At 44.9% G+C, this 18103-nt stretch overlaps 1 protein-coding gene across 2 annotated transcripts in view; it reads right to left on the bottom strand.

Moving 5' to 3' along the window:
- Positions 1 to 18103, bottom strand: part of EWSR1 (EWS RNA binding protein 1) — a 376243-nt gene that overhangs the window by 307357 nt on the left and 50783 nt on the right. For both annotated transcript variants that reach the window (XM_069214565.1, XM_069214566.1), the window contains exons 3-4: positions 3581 to 3632; positions 1086 to 1221 (exon numbers count right to left, since the gene is read on the bottom strand). In XM_069214565.1, the coding sequence (XP_069070666.1) occupies positions 1086 to 1221; positions 3581 to 3632 (188 nt within the window). The remainder of the gene's footprint in view (positions 1 to 1085; positions 1222 to 3580; positions 3633 to 18103) is intronic.

The raw sequence follows: 18103 nt of genomic DNA, 5'->3' as shown, positions 1-18103 counted from the left end.
ATAATTGTACCTAGCTGAGAATCTGAAAACAGGTAAAATTTTACCAAAAGGGGAAAAAAAAGTGTGACAGTATCATGGTAAATACAAAACTTAAACAGATCCACGTCAATCTGACCAATGTTGCTTCCAAGAATGTTCATATCGTTGGCAGAAGGATAGAAATGTCAAAAAACATTGACCAAACTTAAATATCAGCCTCACTGCAATACAGGTACAAGCGCTTTCGGGTCATATCGGGAAAACACAAGTTGTTAATCAACATCTAGGGGAAACTCTCAAAATCAAACTTTTTGGAGTGGTGATCTGCTTTTAGAAATAGATGGAGGTGATGGAGAAAAGGCACAGAGGAAGGCTTTAAACCAGATAAAGATGAATTCTGAGAGACCCCAGCTCTTGTAATCTGGATGTAAAACGTCAGCATGTTGAATCTTACAAAACTGCTAAGAAAATGGCTTTAAAAAAAAAAAAAAAAAAAAAAAAAAACGTCTTCAACCAGTTAGATGTAACCTTGAATGTATTGTGCAGAGTCAGACAGTAACCGTAGACTGCTAAACCTGGCGGCACACTTGTTAATCTTTTTTGTGATAACATTACTCTCTTTGAGGTTCCACGCAAGTGCAAAAACTGACAAACTTATGATGCTCCCTGGCTTACTTGAGAAAACTAAGAGCACAAACACATGCAAGTTCAGAAGGCCAAAGGCTGGACCAGATATCACATGCACTCATAATACCGACAGCCAGCCTTTTATTAAGCGCCATAATGTGGAACACATTTTTTTTTAAGCAGGCTACTGGAAAGCTAAAGTGCATCTGCATATGGGCAGGATAACATGCAAATTCATGAGAACAGCAAGTATTAGCACAATCATCTAGAGCAGACCTTCCATCAGAGATTAGACAGATAAACCCAGCTCCGGGGTCCTTGCATGTCAGCTGGACTATTCAGTGTTTATGGCTATCAATGGAGATCCCCCCTCAGGAGAAACTAGACTACTGAGAGCTGCACTGTGTAAACAGTCACATCTTAATAAATACCATATTCTGGTCCTTCACAAGCATCTTAGCTCACACACTTTTCCTTACCAGTTGGAGGTTGGCTATAAGCAGCCGCATAAGCAGCAGTCTGTCCATAGCTGGCAGTAGCATTCTGAGCCTGTGCATAACCTCCATCAGTGGGCTGCCCATATGCTCCATAGGCTGGCTGTCCATAAGCTTGTTGCTAAGGGCGATACAAGAACATATTGAACATTTAAAACTAAACATAGTTAAATGCATGCATTCCAAACTTAAACAGCTGCCAACAATTCTATTTCAATGAAAACATGTTTTCTGGACAGGGAACTGAAGCCGACTTGTGCTCTGGTAAAGTTTTGAGAAAACATCAGTTACAACCAAACTGCATGTCTGAAAGGCACATAAGGTATTCAAAATAAGCAAAATGGGTCAGTTTAGGTCTGTGTACAGATTTGAAAAGAAATACACTGGGCATCATTCACAAACATCCTGTCCAATAGCTGCTGGGAGAGGGAAGCAGTTATAAGCATTCACTTAGGTTGTTCATACAACGTGGCAGGGGATTGTGTTATCCTGAAGACTGTTTTGACCACCATAAAGCAATCACATTACAGTTTCCTCACTTCGAATCAGCAACTTGTACGTAAAGAGACCAGGAAGCTGGATCTTTTATATTATATATACCAAAATGTGGTATACAATGCAAAGAGTCCAAGGGATCCCTTATGAGTAGGCAGGTGCTTGCTTTAGCAATCCCAAGGTGCTCTTCTAGGAAGGGTAGTGTGGTCGAGCAACCGCAGGCTTTTTTCAGAGACGTGTTTACGACATTAGCAGTAGGCAAACAGTCAAATGATGCATGACTCAAAAATAACAGGTATCTTTATATAAAGTTTAGACACCAGAATCAATACGATCAGGTAAATACGTTTAATAAAAATTACACTTTTGAAAAGTCTGCAATTTTCTGAAGTTGCCATGTCAACATAGAGGAAAAACATATGGCAAACAGGTAATCAACAGCGACTTAGAGGGCCAATCTTCCAAACTTAAGGTGAATATAGGGCAGGATCCTAGACCACACCAACAGGCCACCTGGGGCGGCACAGGGGCTGCTGGTTGCAGTGGTGTAGTTCAGCATCGGGTGACCCGCTGAAGTCAACAGAAATCGATCCAGTTAGAAAGGTGCTACAGGAAGAAACAGGGACCAGTCCAGATGAACCAACAAAGGGGGTTCAAAATCTTGTGATGTGGGGACACCTTTGGTCCTCTTCTCCTGGGGCCAGGGCAGCTGGGTGCAGAGGTGTCCTGAGGCATCAGGTTTCTGTCACCAGAAGCAGCCGAGGTAGAGGGGGCCAGCAGGAAGAGATTTTTAAGCCCCCCTTCCTTGGAATGCAGATTTGCAGGCTGTCCTGTTGGTAGGGGTAACACCTCTGCCAGAGCAGGCTTAGTTCCTAACCACCAAGGCTGTCTCCCTTGGGGGTCAGAAACATATCTGTTGGTAGCAGGCTGGTAAAGATCAGTTGCCCAGCACACCAGTAGTTGGTAGGTTTTGAAGGGCACACCTTTAATGATATGCAATACAATGCACCATGCGTAGGGCTGGAAGACCTGCTGTAGGGGTTACTTGTATTGCATGCAGTGTTAGAGGACATGGTACACATGCTGTGCACCATGTTGTGTATTCACTTTTAGCTGCACCAAGACATGTAGCCTGCAACGGCAGTCTGCATAAACTAGGTGAGGGGTCCCTGAGGGCGGGTCAATACATGCCACATCCCTTGGGGGCCATCTTTGATACCTATGCCCTAGGAACCTGGATTTCCACTTACTATGGACTTACAGGTGTGCCAAAGGTATTGCCAATTGGGGAACAATCGTACAGATTAGGGAAAGAGATCTGGCACTGGGGACCTGGATAGCAGAAACCCAGTGCACTTTATCAAAAATGTATTGAATACCATGCAAAACTTGGGGGAGACCATGTCAAAAAGGGCCACTTTCCCCACACAGATAAAGTAGGGTATTGTCGTTGTGCAAAAGAGCACACGTTGGAAAGTCATATTATGATTTTTAAAAGTGCCAAAAGGGTTGGCTCAACAACTGCTACTTTTAAGCAAGTATATCACAAATTAACTTTAAGCAGAACAATATCAAGGAATTTATGTACTGGCTGGGGTTGTAAGTGGGACCCGAGGCAAGCATTACTTCTAGCTATTAAAAGCATTTATAGATACAATTCTGGTCACTCAGTATTCCAAATATTAACAAATAAACCTAAAGGCAATATACTTCTACAGGTGAAGGCGAGAATTAATAAACAAAAATAAAGGCAGGGCCACAAATTTCATTAGTGTGCAAATTTAGGAGACAAATCCAGATACATTTATCGGTTGTTAAACTCACCTTATTACATCGCTTGATCTATCTAGCCCTAAAATCCCACATAATGCTCAGTTACTGTTTGTTGCAAACTGAAGAAGGTGACCGAGGAAATGTAAACACAGATAGAGGACAATTTGAAAGTGTGCTTAGCAAAGGCACTTAAGAAGATGCCACTCACTCACCTGGGTGGCCTGTGCATAGGGTTGGGTTGGCGGAACAGCATACGCACTGTAACTGAAAGAGAGCATTACAGAAGTTCAGTCATACTGACAATTATGTAAAAAAGCCTAGCATAACACATCTGAAGCACTTGAAAATGAACAGAAGAGGCTCGGCATAGAATAAATCACAATAAGCTTCCACAGCATTTAAAGATTAACGTCTACAGCTTCTTAATAGAGGCATCATCTGAAAAACTAAATGCGAAAACCTGACACCACCACAAACTTATTCCACACATATGGATCAATAGACATTCTCGTAGGGAAGTATGCACAAATGGAAGCTAACAGCAACTGACAGATCATTAAGACTTTTGTGCAAATTGGAGTGGATGGATACCATATGGTATCCTGAGTCAATCATGAACCCCTTCCTTATGAATAGATGGGTCCAAGATACAGATAAGTACTGAACACCTTAAGGGGACAAACAAATTCCAGAATATTCTAAATAGGACTATCCATGTCTGGTTTACCCAGTGTTCTTTGAGATAGACAGCTCTGTGAGCACTGCTGCATACTGAGACAAGCATGTGCAATGGAACAGGACTCTAATTTTTAGTTAGTGCTATTGGCATTTTAAAATTCGGAACTGGACTTTTGTTGCCACATAAACTGGTCAACCATGTTGCTATTTAGCATCCTAATTTAAATTTGCCATACTAATTCCAATAGGAAACCACTTTCAACGCCCGGCCATCAGAGTTGCTGGCTAACACAATTACCCAGAAAAAGACACAAGATAGCTACAGAGGAGAAAAACTGAAGGATCACCCAAACATAAAGAGTATTTGAATAGTCAGTGTAATAAGGATGTTAAATTGGCCCGAGTCAAGGTCATAATTGTAATAAGGAGAGATTATTAATATACAATTATGCAAACCTTTATCAGAAATAAACTTTTGTCATTAGACTGTAGTGCTCAAAACAGCCCCTAGAGGGCACCATAACAAAAAATGTGTGTAAGAAACATGGTCATGTAACCATGTGGTTAGCCCCAAGCGGGGATAACCCCATGAAAACATACAGGAGAAAGTAATGCAATGTAACCATATACTTAGGCCCTACAGAGCGTTTTAGGGCTAGCGGGCCTTCTGAAATATTACAAACAAGGCCTTTAATACAAAAACTTCTGACTGTAAAACAAAATTTCTAGCCATGAGAAAGCTTAAAAGACACTGAATGGTGGGTGGGGTTATTATTTTGGGGTCCCCGCTAACCTAGTGTGGAGACTGAGATGATGTAGACCACAAGTGAATTTTGGTGGTGGTCCCATTGTCCTAGAAGCACCACAAGCTGGGTTATAAGCAAAAAAGTTTTGTAATAGCAATGCCCTGCAAAGCATTATGGAGCATGTTTTCGTGATGTGAGTCTTATATTATGTTGACTGCAATGCTCAGAACAGCTCAGAGAGGCTACCACAATAAAAATAGCATACGGAAGAAACATATGACCATACAGTCAGCCCTTAGAGAGCATAACCACATTGAAGAGTGGGAGAAAGTAATGCAATGTAACTATATGTGTACCCTCTACAGAGGGTAGTACATTGCACATTCTCAAGGCTAGCAGGCCTATTACAATAATATTACATACCAGGCCGATAAAACATAACTTCTCCCAGTTGTAAAACTGGAGCCATATAAGGGCTTAAAAGGAATGAATGGTGGTAGGGGTTATTATTTGGAGTCCCCATTACAGTGTGGGGACCCAGCAACGATTTAGACAGAAAGAGCACATTGTGGTCCTAGGACTGCTATAGAGGATATGGCAATAAAAATATCATTTGTAAGAAACATGGTCATTTAACTATATAGTTAGCCACTATAGGGCATAACAAAGAAAATTGCAATAAATAATGCAGTAACCATACATTCAGCCCCCTAGAGGGCGTAGTGCATTATGCATTTTCAGGGGTAGGAGGCCTATAGCAATGATATTACAAACAAGGCAATTAAAACGCAAGCTATTCCCATCTGTAAAACAAAAGTTCTAGCCATGAGAAAGCTTAAGACACTGAATGGTGAGAGGGGTTCTTTTGGGGTCTCTAACAACCTAGTGTGGGGACCCACAGAGGACGTAGACAGAAAGTGTGTTGTGGTGAACTTACTAGTGGTGGTCCAATTGTCTTAGGACCACCGCAGGCTGAGTTATGAGCAAAAATGTTTTGTTAAAATAATGCCTCACAAAGCATTATGGGGCACGTTTCCTGAGTGCAGTGAATATTGCAGTATCGGCTCTCCCGCTGTGCTGGGACAGCCGCTTTCGCTTTGAAGATTTGTTTTACGAAAAACATTTACCAATCTCAAGTATTTTAAGTAGCTGCAAGAGAGGACTACGATTAGGTAACTATGAACAATGTGACCAGCGTTCAATACCACCATCAGGTTCGCGCTGTGAGCGCCATGCAGCACGAAGGGAAAAGAAAAGGGAAAAAAAAAAAAAAAAAAAAAACCACACGCTCCCTACACTGAAGTAGATCGGCAATCATGCAACAGGGGCTGTCTACAAAGCGTGACAATAAGTGATTTTTGACAGGCAAGCCCAGGAACGAATGAAAGTGAAGGGTGTGGTTAAAAGCCCACAATACCTAAAAGTCAAAGTGCTTGCGCGCTCGACCTAAAATATGCTGCATAATAGCACAGAATATGTCATTATCAAGTATGAGCGTTAAACAGGTACTTAAGGAGTAAAAATCTCAGACCCTAAAAAGATGCAGCCTACTTGGCATTAGAGTCCAAGTGACACAGTAACCATAACCATCAAAATATTCACATGAAAGCTTAATCATGCGGTCTACTCGGTTTAAGTTACACACAAGCATATTTGTTTTTAGGTTCCAGTTCTTAACTGTACATCAAAAGGGTGAGTTTATAATATTGGAGATTATAGCAAGCAAAAGGTGAAAAACCACATCTTGCAAAAGTTATCAGGCACAACCTTCAAATAGTTGTGCGGCCACTTTAACTGACTAATCTGAACTAGAGACTATTTATCGTGGAATCTCGTAAGCAACAGGTTGTTGCTTCTGTTTCAAGTTCAGGACATCCATATTTATGTGGAACTGTGTTTTGCTAGTGGTACCCTGTAGCAGACAAATATCGCTCACCATGCGGATTAGATAGAGGCAAGGCGTTTTTTTTTTCTTTCAGTCTGCATTAAGATCAGCTAAGTGAGTGACCATCTACTGCTTGTGTATGTGTGTGTATATATATATATATATATATATATATATATATATATATATATATATATATGGAAAATGTCACTTACCCAGTGTACATCTGTTCGTGGCATGAGACGCTGCAGATTCACATGCTATGCATATCCCGCCATCTAGTGTTGGGCTCGGAGTGTTACAAGTTGTTTTTCTTCGAAGAAGTCTTTGAGTCACGAGACCGAGGGACTCCTCCCATTTCGGTTCCATTGCGCATGGGCGTCGACTCCATCTTAGATTGTTTTCCCCGCAGAGGGTGAGGTAGGAGTTGTGTATATTAGTAATAGTGCGCCCATGCAATGGAATGAATACGTATGTACATAATAAAGGTTAAAGTAACATATTTACAAATGTACAATTGTTTAAGATCTACTTCTAAACGGCTACAGGCTCCCGGGGAGGCGGGTGGGCGCATGTGAATCTGCAGCGACTCATGCCACGAACAGATGTACACTGGGTAAGTGACATTTTCCGTTCGATGGCATGTGTAGCTGCAGATACACATGCTGTGCATAGACTAGTAAGCAGTTATCTCCCCAAAAGCAATGGTTCAGCCTGTAGGAGTTGAAGTAGTTTGAAATAATGTTCTTAGTACAGCCTGACCTACTGTGGCTTGTTGGGCAGTTAACACATCTACACAGTAGTGCTTGGTAAATGTATGAGGCGTAGACCAGGTTGCTGCCTTACATATTTCGTTCATTGGAATATTCCCTAGAAAGGCCATGGTAGCTCCTTTCTTTCTGGTTGAGTGTGCCTTTGGTGTAATAGGCAGCTCTCTTTTTGCTTTAAGATAGCAGGTTTGAATACACTTAACTATCCACCTAGCAATGCCTTGTTTTGAAATTGGATTTCCTGTATGAGGTTTTTGAAAGGCAATAAATAGTTGTTTTGTCTTCCTAATTTGTTTTCTTCTGTCAATGTAGTACATTAGTGCTCTCTTGATGTCTAATGTATGTAGTGCTCTTTCAGCTACCGAATCTGGCTGTGGGAAGAACACTGGTAATTCTACTGTTTGATTTAAGTGGAACGGTGAGATAACCTTTGGTAAGAATTTTGGATTTGTTCTTAGAACTACCTTATTCTTGTGTATTTGAATAAATGGTTCTTGTATGGTAAATGCCTGAATCTCACTCACTCTTCTTAGAGATGTGATGGCAATGAGAAATGCAACATTCCACGTTAAGTATTGCATTTCACAAGAATGCATGGGTTCGAAAGGTGGACCCATGAGCCTTGTTAAGACAATGTTGAGGTTCCATAATGACAGGTATTCTAAATAGGGAAGTTGAATGAGTAGTCTGCAGGTAAGCAGATATTGCGCTGAGATGTATCTTTATGGAAGAGAAAGCTAGATTTGATTTTTGCAAATGTAGTAAATATCCTACTACATCTTTTGGAGATGTGTGCAATGGTTGAATTTGATTATTATGGCAGTAACAAACAAATCTTTTCCATTTATTTGCATAGCAGTGTCTAGTGGAAGGTTTTCTAGCTTGTTTTATGACCTCCATACACTCTTGTGTGAGGTCTAAGTGTCCAAATTCCAGGATTTCAGGAGCCAAATTGCTAGATTCAGCGACGCTGGGTTTGGATGCCTGATCTGTTGTTTGTGTTGTGTTAACAGATCTGGTCTGTTGGGTAGTGTAAGGAAATGCCTCCTTGGCATGGTTGCCCCCTGACTTTTTGCCTTTGCTGATGCTATGTTTAGAATTGAAAGTGTGCGGAGGCCTGCTAACCAGGCCCCAGCACCAGTGTTCTTTCCCTAACCTGTACTTTTGTATCCACAATTGGCAGACCCTGGCATCCAGATAAGTCCCTTGTAACTGGTACTTCTAGTACCAAGGGCCCTGATGCCAAGGAAGGTCTCTAAGGGCTGCAGCATGTCTTATGCCACCCTGGAGACCTCTCACTCAGCACAGACACACTGCTTGCCAGCTTGTGTGTGCTAGTGAGAACAAAACGAGTAAGTCGACATGGCACTCCCCTCAGGGTGCCATGCCAGCCTCTCACTGCCTATGCAAGTATAGGTCAGTCACCCCTCTAGCAGGCCTTACAGCCCTAAGGCAGGGTGCACTATACCATAGGTGAGGGTACCAGTGCATGAGCATGGTACCCCTACAGTGTCTAAACAAAACCTTAGACATTGTAAGTGCAGGGTAGCCATAAGAGTATATGGTCTGGGAGTTTGTCAAACACGAACTCCACAGCACCATAATGGCTACACTGAAAACTGGGAAGTTTGGTATCAAACTTCTCAGCACAATAAATGCACACTGATGCCAGTGTACATTTTATTGCACAATACACCCCAGAGGGCACCTTAGAGGTGCCCCCTGAAACTTAACCGACTGTCTGTGTAGGCTGACTAGTTCCAGCAGCCTGCCACACTAGAGACATGTTGCTGGCCCCATGGGGAGAGTGCCTTTGTCACTCTGAGGCCAGTAACAAAGCCTGCACTGGGTGGAGATGCTAACACCTCCCCCAGGCAGGAGCTGTAACACCTGGCGGTGAGCCTCAAAGGCTCACCCCTTTGTCACAGCCCAGCAGGGCACTCCAGCTTAGTGGAGTTGCCCGCCCCCTCCGGCCACGGCCCCCACTTTTGGCAGCAAGGCTGGAGGGAACAAAGAAAGCAACAAGGAGGAGTCACTGGCCAGTCAGGACAGCCCCTAAGGTGTCCTGAGCTGAAGTGACTAACTTTTAGAAATCCTCCATCTTGCAGATGGAGGATTCCCCCAATAGGGTTAGGATTGTGACCCCCTCCCCTTGGGAGGAGGCACAAAGAGGGTGTACCCACCCTCAGGGCTAGTAGCCATTGGCTACTAACCCCCCAGACCTAAACACGCCCTTAAATTTAGTATTTAAGGGCTACCCTGAACCCTAGAAAATTAGATTCCTGCAACTACAAGAAGAAGGACTGCCTAGCTGAAAACCCCTGCAGAGGAAGACCAGAAGACAACAACTGCCTTGGCTCCAGAAACTCACCGGCCTGTCTCCTGCCTTCCAAAGAACTCTGCTCCAGCGACGCCTTCCAAAGGGACCAGCGACCTCTGAATCCTCTGAGGACTGCCCTGCTTCGACGACGACAAGAAACTCCCGAGGACAGCGGACCTGCTCCAAAAAGACTGCAACTTTGTTTCAAGAAGCAGCTTTAAAGAACCCTGCAACTCCCCGCAAGAAGCGTGAGACTTGCAACACTGCACCCGGCGACCCCGACTCGGCTGGTGGAGAACCAACACCTCAGGGAGGACCCCCGGACTACTCTCCGACTGGGAGTACCAAAACCTGTCCCCCCTGAGCCCCCACAGCGCCGCCTGCAGAGGGAATCCCGAGGCTTCCCCTGACCGCGACTCTCTGAAACCTAAGTCCCGACGCCTGGAAAAGACCCTGCACCCGCAGCCCCCAGGACCGGACTTTCACTGGAGAAGTGACCCCCAGGAGTCCCTCTCCCTTGCCCAAGTGGAGGTTTCCCCGAGGAAGCCCCCCCTTGCCTGCCTGCAGCGCTGAAGAGATCCGTTGATCTCTCATAGACTAACATTGCAAACCCGACGCTTGTTTCTACACTGCACCCGGCCGCCCCCGCGCTGCTGAGGGTGAAATTTCTGTGTGGGCTTGTGTCCCCCCCGGTGCCCTACAAAACCCCCCTGGTCTGCCCTCCGAAGACGCGGGTACCTACCTGCAAGCAGACCGGAACCGGGGCACCCCCTTCTCTCCATTCTAGCCTATGCGTTTTGGGCACCACTTTGAACTCTGCACCTGACCGGCCCTGAGCTGCTGGTGTGGTGACTTTGGGGTTGCTCTGAACCCCCAACGGTGGGCTACCTTGGACCAAGAACTGAACCCTGTAAGTGTCTTACTTACCTGGTAAAACTAACAAAAACTTACCTCCCCCAGTGCACTAAGTGTCCACTTTTAAAACAGCTATTTGTCAATAACTTGAAAAGTATACATGCAATTTTTATGATTTAAAGTTCCTAAAGTACTTACCTGCAATACCTTTCAAACAAGATATTACATGTTAAATTTGAACCTGTGGTTCTTAAAATAAACTAAGAAAAGATATTTTTCTATAACAAAACCTATTGGCTGCATTTGTCTCCGAGTGTGTGTACCTCATTTATTGTCTATGTGTATGTACAACAAATGCTTAACACTACTCCTTGGATAAGCCTACTGCTCGACCACACTACCACAAAATAGAGCATTAGTATTCTCTTTTTACCACTATTTTACCTCTAAGGGGAACCCTTGGACTCTGTGCATGCTATTCCTTACTTTGAAATAGCACATAGAGCCAACTTTCTACAGGTAGCTTGACATGAGGTACTACTGACAGGTCTAGTAGTGTTGTATACCAAGGTTGTCTTGCCCATGTTGGTGCTATTAGTATGAGTTTGAGTTTGTTTTGACTCAATCTGTTTACTAGATATGGAAGGAGAGGGAGAGGGGGAAAAGCGTACGCAAATATCCCTGACCAATTCATCCATAGAGCATTGCCTTGGGATTGATGGTGTGGGAACCTGGACGCGAAGTTTTGCCATTTTGCGTTTTCTTTTGTTGCAAATAGATCTATTTGAGGTGTTCCCCAAATTTGAAAGTAAGTGTTCAGTATTTGGGGGTGAATTTCCCATTCGTGGACTTGTTGGTGATCCCGAGAGAGAGATTGTCTGCTAGCTGGTTCTGGATCCCTGGAATAAATTGTGCTATTAGGCGAATGTGGTTGTGGATTGCCCAATGCCATATTTTTTGTGTTAGGAGACACAACTGTGTCGAGTGTGTCCCCCCGTTTGTTTAAATAATACATTCTTGTCAAAACAGACAACATGACAACAATGTATTTGTGGGTTATCATGGGTTGAAATGCTTTCAACGCTAGAAATACTGCTAACAGTTCTAAGTGATTTATGTGAAACTTCCTTTGATGTATGTCCCATTGTCCTTGGATGCTGTGTTGATTGAGGTGTGCTCCCCACCCTGTCATGGAAGCATCAGTTGTTATGACGTATTGTGGCACTGGGTCTTGGAAAGGCCACCCTTTGTTTAAATTTGTACTGTTCCACCATAGAAGCGAGATGTATGTTTGGCGGTCTATCAACACCAGATCTAGAAGTTGACCCTGTGCCTGTGACCATTGTGATGCTAGGCATTGTTGTAAGGGCTGCATGTGCAATCTTACGTTTGGGACAATGGCTATGCATGAAGACATCATGCCTAGGAGTTTTAATACCATTTTTGCTTGTATCTTTTGTGTTGGATACATGGCCTGTATCACCTTGTGAAATGTTTGAACTCTTTGTGGACTTGGAGTGGCTATCCCTTCTGTTGTGTTGATCGTCGCTCCTAAGTATTGCTGTGTTTGACACGGCAAAAGGTGTGCCTTTGCATAGTTGATGGAGAAACCCAGCTTGTGAAGGGTCTGTATGACATACTTTGTCTGACGTGAACACCTTGTAGCGTGTTGGTCTTGATTAATCAGTCGTCTAAGTAAGGGAACACGTGTATCTGCTGCCTTCTGATATGTGCAGCTACTACTGCCAGGCATTTTGTAAAGACTCTTGGCGCAGTTGTTATTCCGAATGGCAACACTTTGAATTGGAAATACGCATCCTTTAGGTCTAATGTTGTCATGTAGTCTTGCTGTTTGAGCAGTGGGATTACGTCTTGTAATGTGACCATGTGAAAGTGGTCTGATTTGATGTAGGTCAATAGTGTTCTGAGATCTAGTATTGGTCTCAGAGTTTTGTCCTTCTTTGGTATTAGAAAATACAGTGAGTAAACTCCTGTGTTTTTCTGTGGGCTTGGTACTAATTATATTGCGTCCTTTTGTAGTAATGCTTGAACTTCTAGTCCTAGAAGATCTATATGCTGTTTTGACATAGTGTGTTTTCGGTGGGACGTTTGGAGGGAATTTGTGAAATTCTATGCAATAGCCATGTTGGATAATTGCTAATTCTTGTTGTTATTTCTTCCCAAGATTCGTAGAATTGGCTTAGTCTTCCCCCCACTGGTGTTGTGTGATGGGGTTGTGTGACTTGTGAGTCACTGTTTATTTTGAGGGGTTTTGGGACCTTGAAATTTTCCCCGACTTCTTGGGAATTGGCCTCCTCTATATTGTCCCCGAAAACCTCTCCTTTGATATTGACCCTGGTAGGTAGGTGGTCTTGTCTGTGAAGTGTTGGTTTCTGTGGGTTGACCCCGAAACCCTCCCCTAAAAGGTGTCTTCCGAAATGTGCCTCTGCTCTGCGGGGAGTATAGTGCGCCCATGGCTTTGGCTGTATCGGTGTCCTTTTTTAGTTTTTCAATGGCAGTGTCTACCTCCGGCCCAAACAATTGCTGTTCATTAAACGGCATATTGAGCACAGCCGGTTGGATTTCAGGTTTGAACCCAGAAGTGCGCAGCCAAGCGTGCCTCCGTATTGTGACTGCAGTGTTTATTGTCCTTGCAGCTGTATCGGCTGCATCCATGGAAGACCGTATCTGATTGTTCAAGATACTTTGTCCCTCTTCCACCACTTTTTGCGCTCGTTTGGAACTCCTTGGGAAGGTGTTCGATGAGATGTTGCATTTCATCCCAATGAGCCCTGTCGTATCTTGCCAAGAGTGCTTGCGAGTTGGCGATACGCCACTGATTTGCTGCTTGTGCTGCAACTCTTTTTCCCGCTGCATCAAATTTGCGGCTCTCCTTGTCTGGAGGTGGTGAGTCGCCTGATGTATGAGAGTTGGCTCTTTTACGAGCTGCCCCCACAACTACTGAGTCCGGTGTTAGTTGTGTTGTAATAAATACTGGGTCTGTGGGAGGTGCCTTATATTTTTTCTCCACCCTTGGAGTTATGGCTCTGCCTTTAACTGGCTCCTGAAATATTTGTTTTGAGTGCCTTAGCATTCCTGGGAGCATGGGAAGGCTTTGATACTGGCTATGGGTGGAGGACAGGGTGTTAAAGAGAAAGTCATCCTCAATAGGTTCCGAGTGTAGTGAGACATTGTGGAATTCGGCTGCCCTTGCGACCACCTGTGCATATGATGTACTGTCCTCAGGTGGTGACGGTTTAGTTGGATATGAGTCTGGACTATTGTCAGACACTGGGGCGTCGTAGAGGTCCCATGCATCGGGATCATCCTGGCTCATTGTGGTATGAGCTGGTGAGTGCGTTAGTGGTGGAGTTTGCGCCGGTGATGCATGTGTTGATTGTGGTGGAGAAGGTGGTGGTATTACTTTCTTTACCACCTTTGCTTGTGGTTGCTTGTCCCCTTGTTGGAAAACAAGTTTCCTTTCCATCTTGATTGGGGGAAGAGTGGTTATCTTCCCTGTGTCTTCCTGGATGTGAAGCCTCCTTTGAGTGTAGTCAGTTTCTACAGTTTGAAGCTCTTCACCAAATCTATGCAATTGGGTGTTTAGTCCTTGTTCCTCTGTATAGGAACTAATTTTCGGTTCAGAGGCTTTTTTCGGTACCGAAACCGTTTCGGTAGGCTTTTTAGGCTCCGAAGAAGATTTCTTTGATTTCGGCGAGGTATCTCAGTGCCGAACATCTTCGGTGCCGCTGTCTCTGCGCCGAATTGTCTCGGAGCCGGTGTCTCGACTCCGAGGTTGCTGTGTGGCGGTATCACGACCGGAGTCGGATGACTTCGCCACCAGCATGCCCTTTTTCGGTGCCTTGGCTCGGTCACCTAGTTTTTGGGTTAAGCCATGGCCTGTTGGCAGTGGCGTCCCCTGGGCTTTGGTGGACTTTTTCGTGAGTCCTAATTTTCGACGTTTTACTCACGGTTGTTATGTCTTCGGCGTCGGATTCCCCCGAATCCGACCCGGGGATGGAGAACGCTTCCTCTTCGTCCTCGAACCGATGTTGTCCTGTCGGCGTGGACGCCATTTACAATCTTCTGGCTCTTCGGTCTCTGAGCGTCTTCCTCGACCGAAACGCTCGACAGGCTTCACACGTATCCTCCTTGTGCTCCGGGGACAGGCACAAGTTACAGACCAGATGCTGATCCGTATACGGATATTTGCTATGGCATTTAGGACAGAAGCGGAACGGGGTCCCTTCCATCAGTCTTGAAGTCGCACGCGGTCGGGCCGACCAGGCCCCGACGGGGGATCGAAATTACCCCGAAGGGCCACCGGAGCTCTTCAAGATTCGGTGTCGATTTGTGCTAACTAACCCGATACCGAACGAAACAATACCGACGATTTTTTCAGAGATTCTAACTAACTTTCCGACCCGAAACACAGAGCGAAAAGGAACACGTCCGAACCCGATGGCGGAAAAAAAAACTATCTAAGATGGAGTCGACGCCCATGCGCAATGGAACCGAAAGGGGAGGAGTCCCTCGGTCTCGTGACTCGAAAAGACTTCTTCAAAGAAAAAACTTGTAACACTCCGAGCCCAACACCAGACGGCGGACTGTGCACAGCATGTGTATCTGCAGCTACACATGCCATCAAACATATATTTACAAATATACAGATGTTCAAGATCAACTTCTCAACGGCTACAGGCTCCCGGGGAGGCGGGTGGGCGCATGTGAATCTGCAGCGACTAATGCCACGAACAGATGTACACTGGGTAAGTGACATTTTCCGTTCGGTGGCATGTGTAGCTGCAGATACACATGCTGTGCATAGACTAGTAAGCAGTTATCTCCCCAAAAGCGGTGGTTCAGCCTGTAGGAGTTGAAGTTGTCTGAAACAATGTTCGTAGTACTGCTTGGCCTACTGTGGCTTGCTGTGTTAGCACGTCTACACAGTAGTGTTTGGTAAAAGTATGCGGCGTAGACCATTTAGCTGCCTTACATATTTCGGTCATTGGAATATTTCCTAGAAAGGCCATGGTAGCACCTTTCTTTCTAGTTGAGTGTGCCCTTGGTGTAATAGGCAGTTCTCTTTTAGCTTTAAGATAACAGGTTTGAATGCACTTAACTATCCATCTAGCAATGCCTTGCTTAGAAATTGGATTTCCTGTATGAGGTCTTTGGAAAGCAATAAATAATTGTTTTGCAAATTAGTTTTGTTCTGTCAATGTAGTACATGAACGCTCTTTTGATGTCCAATGTATGTAGTGCTCTTTCCGCTACAGAGTCTGGCTGTGGGAAGAACACTGGTAATTCTACAGTTTGATTTAAGTGGAACGGTGATATGACTTTTGGTAAAAATTTAGGATTTGTACGTAGAACTACTTTATGCTTGTGTATCTGAAAAAATGGTTCTTGTATGGTAAATGCTTGAATCTCACTTACTCTTCTTAAAGATGTGATGGCAATTAAAAATGCAACTTTCCATGTTAAGTATTGCATTTCACAAGAGTGCATGGGCTCAAAAGGTGGACCCATGAGTCGTGTTAAGACAATGTTAAGGTTCCATGAAGGAACTGGTGGTGTTCTTGGTGGTATAATTCTCTTTAGACCTTCCATAAATGCTTTTATGACTGGTATTCTAAATAGAGAAGTTGAGTGCGTAATTTGCAGGTAAGCTGAAATTGCTGTAAGATGTATTTTAATGGAAGAGAAAGCTAGCTTTGATTTTTGCAAATGTAGTAAGTGTAGGAAGTTGGCTCTGTATGTGCTATTTCAAAGTAAGGAATAGCATGCACAGAGTCCAAGGGTTCCCCTTAGAGGTAAAATAGTGGTAAAAATAGATAATACTAATGCTCTATTTTGTGGTAGTGTGGTCGAGCAGTAGGCTTATCCAAGGAGTAGTGTTAAGCATTTGTTGTACATACACATAGACAATAAATGAGGTACACACACTCAGAGACAAATCCAGCCAATAGGTTTTTGTATAGAAAAATATCTTTTCTTAGTTTATTTTAAGAACCACAGGTTCAAATTTAACATGTAATATCTTGTTCGAAAGGTATTGCAGGTAAGTACTTTAGGAACTTCAAATCATCAAAATTGCATGTATACTTTTCAAGTTATTGTCAAATAGCTGTTTCAAAAGTGGACACTTAGTGCAATTTTCACAGTTCCTGGGGGAGGTAAGTTTTTGTTAGTTTTACCAGGTAAGTAGGACACTTACAGGGTTCAGTTCTTGGTCCAAGGTAGCCCACCGTTGGGGGTTCAGAGCAACCCCAAAGTCACCACACCAGCAGCTCAGGGCCGGTCAGGTGCAGAGTTCAAAGTGGTGCCCAAAACACATAGGCTAGAATGGAGAGAAGGGGGTGCCCCGGTTCCGATCTGCTTGCAGGTAAGTACCCGCGTCTTCGGAGGGCAGACCAGAGGGGTTTTGTAGGGCACCGGGGGGGACACAAGTTGACACAGAAATTTCACCCTCAGCAGCGCGGGGGCGGCCGGGTGCAGTGTAGAAACAAGCGTCGGGTTTGTAATGGAAGTCAATGGGAGATCTAGGGATCTCTTCAGCGCTGCAGGCAGGCAAGGGGGGGATTCCTCGGGGAAACCTCCACTTGGGCGAGGGAGAGGGACTCCTGGGGGTCACTCCTCCAGTGAAAGTCCGGTCCTTCAGGTCCTGGGGGCTGCGGGTGCAGGGTCTCTCCCAGGCGTCGGGACTTTAGGTTCAAAGAGTCGCGGTCAGGGGAAGCCTCGGGATTCCCTCTGCAGGCGGCGCTGTGGGGGCTCAGGGGGGACAGGTTTTGGTACTCACAGTATCAGAGTAGTCCTGGGGTCCCTCCTGAGGTGTTGGATCGCCACCAGCCGAGTCGGGGTCGCCGGGTGCAGTGTGGCAAGTCTCACGCTTCTTGCGGGGAGCTTGCAGGGTTCTTTAAAGCTGCTGGAAACAAAGTTGCAGCTTTTCTTTGGAGCAGGTCCGCTGTCCTCGGGAGTTTCTTGTCTTTTCGAAGCAGGGGCAGTCCTCGGAGGATGTCGAGGTCGCTGGTCCCTTTGGAAGGCGTCGCTGGAGCAGGATCTTTGGAAGGCAGGAGACAGGCCGGTGAGTTTCTGGAGCCAAGGCAGTTGTCGTCTTCTGGTCTTCCGCTGCAGGGGTTTTCAGCTAGGCAGTCCTTCTTCTTGTAGTTGCAGGAATCTAATTTTCTAGGGTTCAGGGTAGCCCTTAAATACTAAATTTAAGGGCGTGTTTAGGTCTGGGGGGTTAGTAGCCAATGGCTACTAGCCCTGAGGGTGGGTACACCCTCTTTGTGCCTCCTCCCAAGGGGAGGGGGTCACAATCCTAACCCTATTGGGGGAATCCTCCATCTGCAAGATGGAGGATTTCTAAAAGTTAGAGTCACCTCAGCTCAGGACACCTTAGGGGCTGTCCTGACTGGCCAGTGACTCCTCCTTGTTATTCTCATTATTTTCTCCGGCCTTGCCGCCAAAAGTGGGGC

The sequence above is a fragment of the Pleurodeles waltl genome, chromosome 11 (genome assembly GCF_031143425.1).
Source record: "Pleurodeles waltl isolate 20211129_DDA chromosome 11, aPleWal1.hap1.20221129, whole genome shotgun sequence".
Lineage (NCBI taxonomy): Eukaryota > Metazoa > Chordata > Amphibia > Caudata > Salamandridae > Pleurodeles > Pleurodeles waltl.
The sequence above is the reverse complement of the archived record's forward strand: the minus strand, read 5'-3'. Positions and strand labels throughout refer to the sequence as shown.